The sequence below is a fragment of the Halichoerus grypus genome, chromosome 1 (genome assembly GCF_964656455.1).
Source record: "Halichoerus grypus chromosome 1, mHalGry1.hap1.1, whole genome shotgun sequence".
NCBI classification, from domain to species: Eukaryota; Metazoa; Chordata; class Mammalia; order Carnivora; family Phocidae; genus Halichoerus; species Halichoerus grypus.
The window spans coordinates 339672-352544 of record NC_135712.1 but is presented as its reverse complement, the minus strand read 5'-3'; the positions used below and the strand labels follow the sequence as shown (position 1 = coordinate 352544).

The following is a 12873-nucleotide window of genomic DNA, read 5'->3' as shown; positions in this document are numbered from 1 at the left end:
GTAGGATGTCATTTGAGGTTTCACGCGCGGGCAGACTCTCGTGACCCCCGTGCCCGCCGGCGTTAACAGAGCCCACAGCCGCCGGCAGGCCCGGCCTGGCTGCTTTCTGCAGCGTGCCCTTCCCGGGGCGTGGCCGAAGCCCACGGTGTGTCACCTCTCGGAGGGCCTGAGATCCTTCCTGGGCGTCGTGTTGCCAAGCAGCGTCCGGGCGCGGACATGCCTCAGCAGCGTCTCTGGGTTGTGTCTGCTGTTTGACGACGACAGCGCTCCTGAGCAGTTACTCTGGGGTGAATCCCTGGGGGGGAGGGGTGCCCCATGACGTGAATGTCGAGCCCGCCGAGTGTCGAACGGCTGCACCAGTTCACTTCCCCTTCAGCAACACGTGGGAGTCCCGCCGCTGCGTCGGCTCGCTGGGTGCCGGCCTGCGTTCTCCGCTAGCGTCGTGCCAGGTGCCGGGAGGCGTCTGTACCCTCTTCGGTGAAGTGTCCTTTAAAGCCCTTGCCCGCTTTTGAATGGCACCGTTTGCTTTCTGGTACTGTCGTGTTCTGCGACCGCGCGGTCAGATCCATGATGTGAAAATCTCTCCTCCCCGTCTGTGCAGAGCCCGCTCTGTGGAGATGGTAGCCTTTGCACAACAAGATTTTCTCATTTTAATAAATTTTTTGTGTGTGGATTGTGCCAAGAGTTTTGTAGTTTTACTTTCTACATTTAGGTCTATGATCCATCTTGAGGTAATTTTTTTTTCGGTCTGAGGGTTAGGTCGAGGATTATTTGTACGCACGTTGATACTGTTATTCCGGCACGTGTTGGAGGATCGTCTTTGTACCGACGTCAGAAGTCGCTCCGTGATGTGCGTGTATGTCTGGATTCTCCCTGCTGTTCTGACCAGGCAGCATGAGGGAGATCACAGCTTCGTCTCAGGAGTGGGGATGCTCCGGCTTTTTCTGCCTTCCAATTATCTGGCTATTCTAGTTCCTCTGTCTTTGAACATAAATTTTAGAATCTTGCTGGTTGGTTGGTTGGGATGTGGGAGGAACCGGGAGGTACAGCGTCTGACTGGTTTGGAAAATGGTCTGGCCGTTCTTACCAACAGTTCCACGTAAAACTTTCCTGCCACCGTTACTCATTGTAGCCTGAAAGTGGAAATAACCCAAATGTCCATTAATTAATGAACGGGTAAATAAAATGTGGTATATCCATAAATGGGCTTATGTGGCAGTAAAGGACTAAAAGACTGCCAAGTGCTGCAGTGTGGATGAGCCTCTGTCCCCTCCTTGTAGGGCCCTATTTACGTGGGGTGTCCAGAGCCGCAGAACCATTGAGGCAGAAAACAAATTAGTGGTTGCCTGGGGCTGGGGGTGTGGTGGGGAGGGACAGGGCGGGGGCGGTTTGGGGGTGACGAAAACACGAATTACAGAGTGGTGGTCGTTGCATTCTGTGAATATATTCTAAACCTGTTGAATTGTACATTTTCAGAGGATAAATTTTATGGTATGTGAATTACATTTCAGTGAAGCTATCATAAAGGTTTTAGGCAAGGATTGACATCTTGGCTACGTAACTAACTATGTTTGAATTTAGCTGCATCGAACCTTCCCATCTGGGAACTTGCATGTCCTTTCATGTGTTTCTGTCTCTTAAATGTGTTGTAACTATCAGCGTTCAGATCCTAAAAACATGTTAGGTTGATACCTAAACATTTCATTTTTCAGGGAGCTGTTGTAAAAGGTACTTTTCAAACCTTTTGTTCTCCAGTTGTTCGTGGCTCGTGTGTAGAAACACGGTCCATGTTCACAGGTTCACCTTGTGCTGTGACCCTTGCGAACCTTGCTTTTTAACCCGATGGGCCCTTCTTTGGGATTTTCTACAGAGACAGTTACATCATCTGTGAATAGGGTTTTCTTTTCTTTCCAATATGAACACCTTTGATTTCCGTTTCTTGCCTCTTGCACAGGCTGGACTTCCTGGACGTGGTTGGGCAGGCCGGGTTCCCAGTCCTAGGGCCGGAGCTTCCGTCTGTCAGGTGCTCGTGCGAAGGCCCTGGGGCTGAGGTTCCCTTCCCAGTCTTAGTTTGCGAAGACTTTCTATCATGAATGGATATTTGAATTTGTTATGATTTTTCTTCACCTGTTGATAAGATGATGCGCTTTTTCTTGTTTACTCAGCTAACATGGTATATTAGGTTGATTTTTGGTTGTGGACTCTATGTTGTGTGCCGGGGAAAGCCCCGGGCAGTCATGATGTCTTACCATTTTTACGTATTGTTGGATTCAATTTGCCCGTATTTTGTTGAGCATTTTTGCCTCTGGGTTCATGAAGGATGTTAATCTGGAGGGGTTTTTTGTATTGTCTAGTTTTGGCCTCATAAAATGAGTTGGGACATGTTCCTTCCTCTTCTTAATTTCTGGAAGAGGTTTCCTAGAGCTAGTATTTATTTCTTCCTTAAATATTTATTAAAATTCACCAGTGAAACCACCTGGGTCTTTTGGGAAAGGTTTTTAGTGATGGACTTGGTGTTCCTGGTGTTGGTGGAGGGTCCCACGAAGGTCGTTTAGATCTCCTGTAGCCTTGAGCTGCTTCCTCCTTGTCCTTGGTCTCCGTGAGGGGGGATGTTGACATCTCTAAGTAGAATAGTGAATTTGTCTTCACGCTCCATCCAGCTTTGCTTTGTCTGTTTTGAAGCTCTGTTGGTAGGTAAGGTAAAGGGACCTCTGTACTTGGAAAGTAGGGTCCAACCACCAAGCCGACCCAGGACTTGCATTCCTTGATGTAAGAAGTTACAATGGCTCCACGTTTTAATCTTGATGAAAGCTGCCGTTAGCACCGTTCACAGTCCCGTCTACTTCTCTGGGACTTGTCGGAAGCGTTTGGAGGCCCCCTGTTGAAGGCGTCTTATTGTGCCTGTGACTAAAGCCCCGCCACCATTACAACACTTTTATCCTTTCTATGAAAGTTAACGAGGAAATCAGGAAATAGATTATTTTATTGAAGACTAACTGACACGCAATACTGTACTAGTTTCAGGTGTACAACATGGTGATTCGACACTTGCATCCATCCCGAAACCGTGGCCACCGTGAGTCTAGTTCCCGTCTGTCACCGCACAGAGTTGTCACGGTTTCCTGACTGCCCCTTCTGCGGCGGCGTCCTAATGACTGGGCCTTGGCACCTCTTCATCCCCTTGGTCTATTTTGTCTGCCCCCCAGCCCTCCCCTGCCTCTGACCACCAGCCAGTTTGTTCTGTGTTTCTGTGAGTCTGTTTTGTTCGTTTGTTTGGTTTGGTTTTTTAGATTCCGCATATAAGGGCGATGACATGGTATTGGTCTGTTTCTGTCTGACTTTTTTCACTTAGTGTAATACCCTCGAGGTCCATCCATGTTGTCAGAAATGGCAAGATTTCATTCTTCAATGACTGAGTAGTATTCCACTGTACATGTGGACCACATCTTCTTTATCCATTCATCTGTCAGCAGACATCTCGGCTCTTTCCACAGTTTGGCTACTGTACATAATGCTGCAGTGAACATCAGGGTGCTTGTTTCCCTTTGAATCTGTATTTCAATTTTCTTTGGGGTAAATACCCAGGAGTGCAATTGCTGGGTCGTAGGGTAGCTCTATTTTCAACTTTTTGAGGAACCTCCATACTGTTCTCCAGAGTGGCTGCACCAGCTTGCATTCCCACCAACAGTGTAGGAGGGTTCCCCTTTCTCCGCATCCCCGCCAACATCTGTCCTTTCCTGACTTGTTAATTTTAGCCATTCTGACTGGTGTGAGGTGGGATCTCATTGAGGTTTTGATTTGGATTTCCCTGATGCCGAGTGATGTTGAGCATTTTTTCAGATGTCTTTTGGCCATTTGTATGTATTTTTTGGAAAAATGTCCAGATTTTCTGCTCATTGGATTGTTTTTTTATATTGAGCTGTATATGAGTTTTTAAATATATTTTGGATGTTCACTCTCTGTTGAGTGTATTATTTGTTGATGGTTTACTGTATAAAAGTTTTTTAGTTTGACATAGTCCCACTTGTTAATTTCTGCTTTCATTATAGGAAATAAGTATTTATTTATTTTTAAAGATTTTATTTATTTGAGAGAGCGAGCACGAATGGGGGGAAGGGCAGAAGCAGAGGGAGAAGCAGACTCCACACTGAGCAGGGCGCCCAATGTGGGACTCAGTCCCAGGACCCTGATGAGATCACGACCTGAGTTGAAGGCAGACGCTTCACTGACTGAGCCCCCCAGGCGCCCCTGAAAAATAAATATTTTTAATGAGTAAATCACAGGCTGGGAGTGAGCTGGTAGAACATGGTGAAACCAAGGTGACTTTGATTCCTAGAGAACCTCTTTCCATAAATGACCAGGCTGTGTTTTAGGACCAGGAAAACAAACATCTAGTCTTTTCCCCCTTCCTCACCAGGGGTCCTGTGAGAGCCCTTCGACAGGGTCACCTCAGTCACAGGCCCCTCCTCTCTGCTGTGCCCTGGAGCTGGGGGCTGGTGCAGCCAGGCTGCTTTTGATTCCTGTTCCAAACTGCAGGAACGAGGTCACCGTGCACGTGGCCAAAGTGCTCGGAGCTCCCTCTGGTCATCCGGAACGGGCAGCCCCTTTGCTGTCCTCACTGTGGGATCCTTCTCTATAAATGGGTCCCCACTGGAGCTCTGGGCGCTCTCCACACACCGTGGTATCCAGGCCACGCTGTGTATGTTTGGATGTGCCGCCTGGTCGTGACAGCTCCTTAGTGTCCGCGGCGCCCACGTGGGGCCCTTGCTGAGGTTTCCAAGCGTGTGATTTGTTGGTGCTGCCGTAGAACCAGGGACGCGGACCTGTCAGGAGTTAGCCTTTCTAGGACCAGAGACTGTGCGGGTGTTCAGCAGGCTTAATGCTTTGAATTCGGTGTTCTTTCACAAATATTTGGGGTTTGTTTTTGATAAAAACGTACCTTTTGTGCAGTCATACTTCAGTAATTGGTATGCAGTAACCACCCGTGAATATTAATTATCTGATTGATAATACCACGTAACAGCTGGGGCATCTGAAAAGATGCCGAAGATGGACCCAGGCTGGCCCATGTTGTGGCATTCGGGAGACGTGCCCTAGCCCCCTCCCACGTCCTGGGGGAGCAGCCGAGGAAGAAACGAGCTGTGTGAACGTGACCCTGACCCTGGGGTGGGGGTGGCGACTCCACCCTCGGCTGTTTTTCTCAAGATGTTCTTCTGTTGGAGCAACTGTGTAGACGGTGTCGTCTGTGGTTTGTTACAGAGACCGGACAAGTCTGCGTGGAAGCAAGACAGGGCAGTCTCGCAGAGCTCAGCAGGACAGCCAGACCCAGCAGTGCCCGCGCCGGCCGCACGCGAGGAGGGAAACACCTGCGGCGTGCACGTAAGCCCAGGCCTGGGGGCCGCTCTGGGCATGTACAGTGTCATCCACTGGGTGCCCTTTATCTGTTCTCAAGACTTTATATTTCTAGGGGTGTCCGGTTGGCTCTTGATCTCGGCTCAGGTCGTGACCTCAGGGTCCTGGGATTGAGCCCCATGTTAGGCTCTGGGCTCAGCAGGGAGTCTGCTTGGGATTCTCTCCCTCTGCCTCTCCCCCTGCACGCTCGCTCACACTTTCTTAAAAAAAAAACAAAAACAAGCACTTTGTATTTCTAGAGCAGCTTAAGGTTCACAGCAGAATTGAGGGGAAGGTACAGAGAGTTCCCATATATTCCTTGTTCCCCCAGTGCTGACAGCCCGCACCTGAGTGAGCCTGCACTGACAGGTGGTCACCACCGAGTCCACAGGCTACGTCAGGGCTCACGCTCGGTGGTGTGCGTTCCGTGAGGCTGACAAAGGTGTAACAGTCGGTACTTCTAAGAATCCTGGTCTGTTCATTGTAGCTGCGAAAGCATTCTCGTGCTGGTGGGGTTCTCCTTCGCCTGAGCATAGTTGCCAACACGTGTATCCGCCGTGTGTCTGTCAGCAGTGGGGCGACGTCGAGCCGTCTCAGATTAGAGCAGTAGAGTGAATACACTTCCATCTGAAACCCACTGTCGTTCCGTACAGGTGTCTTGTGTCTGTGCTCACAAGTTACGGGTGTCAGGCTTGGAGTCATATTAGGTAACCGTCTCCACAGCCTGAAAACACCCCAGACCGGGGATTCGCTGGTCATTGTGTTGGCCCCTGGGGTGCGGGAAAATGCATGTTAGAATATTAGGATATAAGGATACGCCTTGGGCCTGGGGATGAGACCCCGTCCCGCCCCGGGTGTGCCCCTCACCTAGTGGTCAGATTCACGGGGCCTTTGAGGGTTCCTCTGAGGCTTGGAAAGCACGTCTGGTCTGCCTTTTGTCCAAGTCTGCTCAGCGAGGCTGTCCCTGGTGACAGAGGTCACGCAGGGCTTACTGCTGTAAACAGTCTGCTGAAGGGAGAAACGGTCTGCATCTTTTTAGTTTAATTTTTTTTAAAGATGTATTTATTTATTTATTTAAGTCCTCTCTACAGCCCATGTGGGGCTTGAACTCGCGACCCTGAGATCCAGAGTCGCAGGCGCCCCTGTCTGGTTCTTCTTAAAGCCCAGTGGTACGAACGTGCTATGCATCTGTCAGCAAGATGTCTTTGTTCCAGGATTGTTTAACTTTTTTTTTCTTTCAGATGGAGAAATTGTACCTGCATTATTTGAGAGCAGAAAGCTTCAGAAAAGCTCTGATTTATCAAAAGAAGTATCTTTTACTATTGATTGGTGGATTCCAGGACTCTGAACAAGAAACGCTCTCCATGATCGCCCATTTGGGAGTATTTCCTTCCAAAGCAGATAAGAAAATTACCACATCTCGCCCTTTTACGAAGTTTCGGACTGCCGTCAGGGTGGTGATCGCGATATTAAGGTACACTGAGGCCCCCGCCGCCGCATCTTCGTGAGTGGGAGGCATGCTGGGTATTCGGGGCTGTCTCCCTCTACAATGGCGCTCTCTTCTGAGCTACGCTTGCCTCCGAGAGACCATGTTGTGCAGAACTGTCACCCAGCTTCTGAAACTAAGGTTGAGGGATGCCTGCTCATCACAAAACAATACCTTGCCCCTTACGGGCCTCGTGCCAGGATTCCTTCTGATGACAGGCACGTCTGATGGAGTTTGAAACTGCATTTCACGGCTTCACACTCCAGTTGCCTGTATTTTAGTGAAATGTGCGCTCCATGAAAGGCGCCAGGCCCACCGGGCCACGTCACCCGCGCGGGGCGGTGGCCGCGTGCGCTGCCCTCATCCTGGCCACGAGCCCTCTCCCTGGAGGAGGGCAGGGCGTGGAGGTCCCGCTAGCCCCAGGCACCGCTCAGTGTCCTAGGCGTTGTTGACACGGGGCGTCGTTTTGGGGGCAGGAATGTGAGTCTCTGAAATTTTGACCGGTTCAGAATTAACAGTGCTGAAAATCCGTTTTATGTTATAATTTTAAGATTTGCTGAATCTCCACAAATGTTTGTCCCACTAAGAATTGTTAGCTCTGTCTGCCATGTGATGCCCGCGAGGTGCCTTCCTCAGACCCCACCCGTTGGCTGTCTCCCTCACTCCTCCTGGCCCTGCCCCTGCAGAGACCCAGCACCGGCCAGTCCGGTCCAGCAGAGGTGGGAGGCTGCCTGGCCTCCTCGCTCTCCTGCTCTCGGCCCTCAGCCTCAGGGCACGTCGTCCCCTCGCCTCTGAGTTCTGACCGCAGACCACCCACCCACCACCTGTCTGTCCATCCATCCGTCCAGTCTGCATGTTTGGAGAGAACGCTCTGTGCCAGGAAGCCTGGCAGATGCGATGTGGGGCAGGGGACCCGGCCCAGGCCCTGCCTTCAGCCTTCCTGTCAAGGGGCGGAGCAGTTTGAGCAGCTGCGGTTTGGATGCGAGTCAGAACGTGCCTTCCAGGAGGGCGCGCGGTCAGAGAGGCAGCGGTGCCTCGAAGGAGCTGCTGACAGGAAGGCGTCTCTGAAGGGCGTCCGCCGAGCCGCGGAGGTGCCGTCCCAGGAGGAGTCAGGGAGCCCTGCAGCGCAGCCCCTCTGGGCACTGACCCCTGGCGCTCCTCACCCTGACACCCGTGCTCCCCGTGTGACCAAGGACACCTGAGGGCAGGAGCCGCTCTCTTGCTCCTTTTGCCTGGAGCCGTCGAGTGGCCCCAGCGGCGGTAGGGAGCGGGTGTTGCAGACTTTGAACCAGGGTCTCTGAGACCCCGGGTTGGTGGGCGTCAGGGCGGCGCCGTGGCCGGGAAGGTGCTGGTGGCACGGGCGCCACGGTCACCGCAGACGGGGGCCCACCCGAGTCTGACCCCGGGTGTCGGTCACATCTGGATTTTCACCACTCTTTTCACAACTGTTTTGCTCTAGTTTCCAATGTTTTGTGTCCTTTGTTTTCTTTGTAGATTACGTTTCTTGGTTAAGAAGTGGCAAGAGGTAAATCGGAAAGGAGCCATGGTGGCAGGCCGAGCGCCCCGTCCAGGTGGGCCCAGTGGGAGCCCCGTAAAGCACACAGGAAACCCGTACACTCAGCTAGCGGGGCCGTCGGCGAGGCCAGGTGGCTTCTGAGGGAAGGTGGTTTCGATGTTGGGAAGCGCAGAGAAGACCGGTTAATGGTTGAAACGATGTAGAAATGCCAGAGATATAGACGAATAACTCACTTAATAAAAGGTCCGCTTCACGGCTGCATCTCTCCTTTGGGAGCTCCACTACCTGCGCTCTGCCCAAGAGCGGTAAATGTGCGCAGAGAACTTTCCACTCGCAGGGGCGCGGCCCCCAGTCCTGCGGGGCTTCAGGCGTCTGGAAGGGAGGCAGCCAGCCCTCGGCAGCTGGGCGACCCCGGCCACCGATTAGCTTTGGTTCCCACGTGTGGTTACTTCGGCCTCCAGGCCTTTAGGAGGGTTGTTCCCACACCAGGCACACCTGGTGGTCTCAGGGTTCTGCTTCTCCCTCCTCCAGAGCCCCCTCCTCAAATCCCGGGGTGGGGGGGAGCACCCCGCTGGCTCCCCAAGGTCACGGGGTGCTCCCCTGGGGGCGCTGCCGTATGGATGCGGGGGTCAGGTCAGCCCTGCAGGGGCAGAATACAGGTGATCAAAACTCAGGTTTCTTCTAGAGCTTTTTAAAACATAATTTTTATAAACCGGGTATTTTATACTTGATCTTAGCCAAAAGGCCAAGAAGCGATATATAAACCGGGTATTTTAAAAATGCTTTGAAATTGCCACGCAGACTCTTAAAAGTTTGTAAATTTTAAGTTTTGGTGGAGGGGCCTTTCTACTAAAGGCATCCGTGTCTCTTTTCCTCATCCCTTTGTTGTTCAGCGGTTGCGGGGGAAGGATTCCCAGCACCACGGCAGCAGCCTGCACCCAAAACCAGCACCTCCCCGCCAGCCCGGGACGTGTCCTCCAGCCACGCCGGGGACCGCGGGCCCAAGGCCTCCCCGTGCAGGAGGGAGAGGTGAGTGTGCTTCCAGGCTGCGTTTGCACGGTAGGCGGGCCGCTGGGCCCCTACTCAGATGTGCGCGTGCTCACCAGGGCCTTGGTGGGCTTGCCTTGGTCTCTTTTCTGTGGGATTCGGGGTGTTTTGCACACATGAGGTCATCTCTCTACTTACTACTCAGTTGGCAATTGAGATGTTACAGCAACCACGTTAAACATCTGTAGGTTACTTGTGGGGAAAAAATCCTTTTCAGTTAAAAAAATGAGAGGCCTTGTGGTTGGATGGTGGAATGCAAGTTTGTTTCAACGTTACAGTGAACTGTGTTCCCCTGATGGCCGGAGCGGGCTGAGCCGTGACTGCGTGGACGTCCCGCGGCCGCGGTGGGGTGAGGGGGTGCGGCTGCGGCTGCGACTTCTCCTCCGGCTGTTACTGTGAAAGATGGGCCTTGGGTTTCATGTCTGCAGAGTGAACCACGTGAACCTCCTCCTCAGGCGCTGGGATGAGGGACTCTGGTTACGAGTCATTTATTTCGTTCTTTCAACCATGATTTTTCCAAGATTCGTAACATAGGACAGTTCAGTTCGTGTCTTTGCGAGTGTTTGTCTGCACGTCCAGAACCTTCGGTCTCTCTGAGGGTGCTTCCCAGCGCGTGCTCCGTGCTTAGGGTGGTAGTCCCCCACGGGTGCCGTGGACGGGGAGGACGCGCCGGCGTGTGCGCCTTCAGCCGTTGCCCCTGGTTGACGGTGGCATCTCTCTGCACGCTGCGCTGGTGAGCACAGCGGTCTCTGACAGGAGAGACAGGACAGGACGTAGGCACGGGCGTCGTGTGGGGCCAGGCGGCAGCCAGCCCCGTGTGCGGCTGACTTGGGATCTCCTGCGCTGATGGTGTTCCACCGACGTGTGGGATTCCTCAGGGAGATGTGTTCCGGAAGTGCTGGCTTTGGCCTGGCCTCAAGCAAGGCAGGGAGTGCACATGAGTCCGTGGGGCCCCGGATGCCCAGGTCTGTGTGGGGAAGGCGGGGACTCTTGGCCGGTGGCTGTGGCAACCCTGGTGTCTGGGTTGGTGATGGTTATGGAAAGAGTCCGTGCCAGCCAAGGCCTCTTTTACGTGGGTGGTACGAGGATGAGGAAGACGTGTGCCTACCCTGAAGAGAATGTGAAGGACACAAAGCAGAGGACCGGGAGGAAGGGTGCTGCGTAGAGACTGGATCCGGTGGGTTGTGCCCCGAGTGAAGGGGACAGTTTGGGATGATCAGAGAAAGGCCAGTGGGTAGTGGGGTCACCCTTAGGGCACCGAGGGGTGGGTCTGAGGGACAGGGCTCCATAATCCAGTTGGGGTAATGCATTTATACTTGAAAATTTCGTGAATAAAGTAACATGTTATTGGGGCACCTGGGTGCCTTAGTCGGTTAGATGTCTGACTCTTGATTTCTGATCAGGTCATGATCTCAGGGTCGTGAGATTGAGCCCCGCCTCAGATTCCACGCTCAGCACGGAGTCTGCTTGAGATTCTCTCTCTCCGTCTTCCCCTCCCCCGGTGTGCCCGCCCTCATGTGTGCACACACCCTCTTTCTCTCTTAAATAAATAAATCTTTTCTTTAAAATTTTATTTATTTATTTAATTGACAGAGAGAGACAGTGAGAGAGGGAACACAAGCAGGGGGAGAGGGAGAGGGAGAAGCAGGCTTCCTACTGAGCAGGGAGCCCGATGCGGGGCTCGATCCCAGGACCCTGGGACCATGACCTGAGCCGAAGGCAGACGCTTAACGACTGAGCCACCCAGGCGCCCCAATAAATAAATCTTTTTAAATAATAAAATAATGTACAATAGTTTTTACTCATTTTAACTCTGAGACATTTTATAGAGTTGGTTTTTTCTTTTTTTTTAAATTTTATTATGTTAATCACCATATAATACATCATTAGTTTTTGATGTGGTGATCCACAATTCATTGTTTTCGTATAACACCCAGTGCTCCATGCAGTACGTGCCCTCCTTAATACCCATCACCGGGCTAACCCATCCCCCCACCCCCCTCCCCTCTAAAACCCTCAGTTTGTTTCTCAGAGTCCATAGTCTCTCATGGTTCATCTCTCCCTCTGATTTCCCCCCCTTCATTTTTCCCTTCCTTCTCCTAACATCCTCCATGCTATTCTATCCTTATGTTCCACAAATAAGTGAAACCATATGATAATTGACTTTCTCTCCTTGACTTATTTCACTTAGCATAATCTCCTCCAGTCCCATCCATGTTGATGTAAAAGTTGGGTATTCATCCTTTCTGATGGCTGAGTAATATTCCATTGTATATATGGACCACATCTTCTTTATCCATTCATCTGTTGAAGGGCATCTCGGCTCTTTCCACAGTTTGGCTATTGCGGACATTGCTGCTGTGAACATTGGGGTGTATGTACCCCTTCTTTTCACTATATCTGTGTCTTTGGGGTAAATACCCAGTAGTGCAATTGCTATTTGTTTGTTTTTTAAAATTTTTACTTATTTATTTGAGAGAGTGAGTGAGCTCGAGAGAGCATGAGCAGGGGGGAGGGGCAAAGGGAGAAGCAGGCTCCCCGCTGAGCAGGGAGCCCGATGCGGGACTCGATCCCGGGACCCTGGGATCATGACCTGAGCCGAAGGCAGATGCTTAACGACTAAGCCACCCAGGGGCCCCTAGAAGTTGGTTTTTAAAGCATTACATAGCACTTTAAAATGCCTTAGTTTTGGGGCGCCTGGCTGGCTCAGTCGGTGGAGCATGCGACTCTTGATCTCAGGGTCGTGAGCTCGAGCCTTACGTTGGGTGTAGAGACAGCATGCATACTTATGCACGTGGATAAACACACAAATAGACACACAGACACACACTTTACTTTCTTATTTTGTGGTCAAGAAAGGATCTGAAGGAAACAACCGTGTGGCTCACCCTATTCCCCACCGCCTGTCTGCATGCTGGCTACGTTCACCATGTGTTGACTTTCACTCTTTGTTTCTTGGTGTGGCTTGCTTGTTTGTTTGTTTGAAGATCCACTCCATCCCCACATTCAAGATCAGAAAGATCCCTGACTGCTTCTCAAGATCCTGAATATTCCTTGACGGAATATATTCATCATTTAGAAATGATCCAGCAAAGACTGGGCGGGGCGCCTCCAGGTAACAAAAGTTCTTCTCTGTTTTTTACAACAATGCGCTGCATACAAGGAACGTGGAGCAGCACAGCAAAGCCTGTATCGTTCGGCTGAGGGTTGTTGGTGTCAGTCTTCGTGACCCGCTGTCAGCAGCAGCGTCAGAAGGACGTGTCCTTAGCAGGAAGCCGTGGGGACCGTGGGTTCAGCCCTCGCTGGGCCTGTGGTTCAGCTCCCTTCCCTCGGGCACACGGGGCACAAAGACCCACAGTCCAGCCAGCACGTAATCTGGCTGGGGCTTCTTTACCATCACAGTTTAAACCGTTGTATACCTTAATGGTCATTT

The 12873-nt window shown here is 51.7% G+C and overlaps 1 protein-coding gene across 6 annotated transcripts in view; it reads left to right on the top strand.

Annotated features, from left to right (window-relative positions):
- PCNT (pericentrin) overlaps positions 1–12873 on the top strand; it is a 124761-nt gene that overhangs the window by 111306 nt on the left and 582 nt on the right. For 5 of the 6 annotated variants that reach the window (XM_078072449.1, XM_078072794.1, XM_078072074.1 and 2 more), the window contains 5 exons: positions 5260–5379; positions 6633–6865; positions 8372–8448; positions 9287–9422; positions 12428–12555. In XM_078072449.1, coding sequence (XP_077928575.1) covers positions 5260–5379; positions 6633–6865; positions 8372–8448; positions 9287–9422; positions 12428–12555 — 694 coding nt within the window. Of the gene's footprint in view, positions 1–5259; positions 5380–6632; positions 6866–8371; positions 8449–9286; positions 9423–12427; positions 12556–12873 lie in introns of those variants that run through there. The other variant, XR_013448334.1, reaches the window with a different exon arrangement.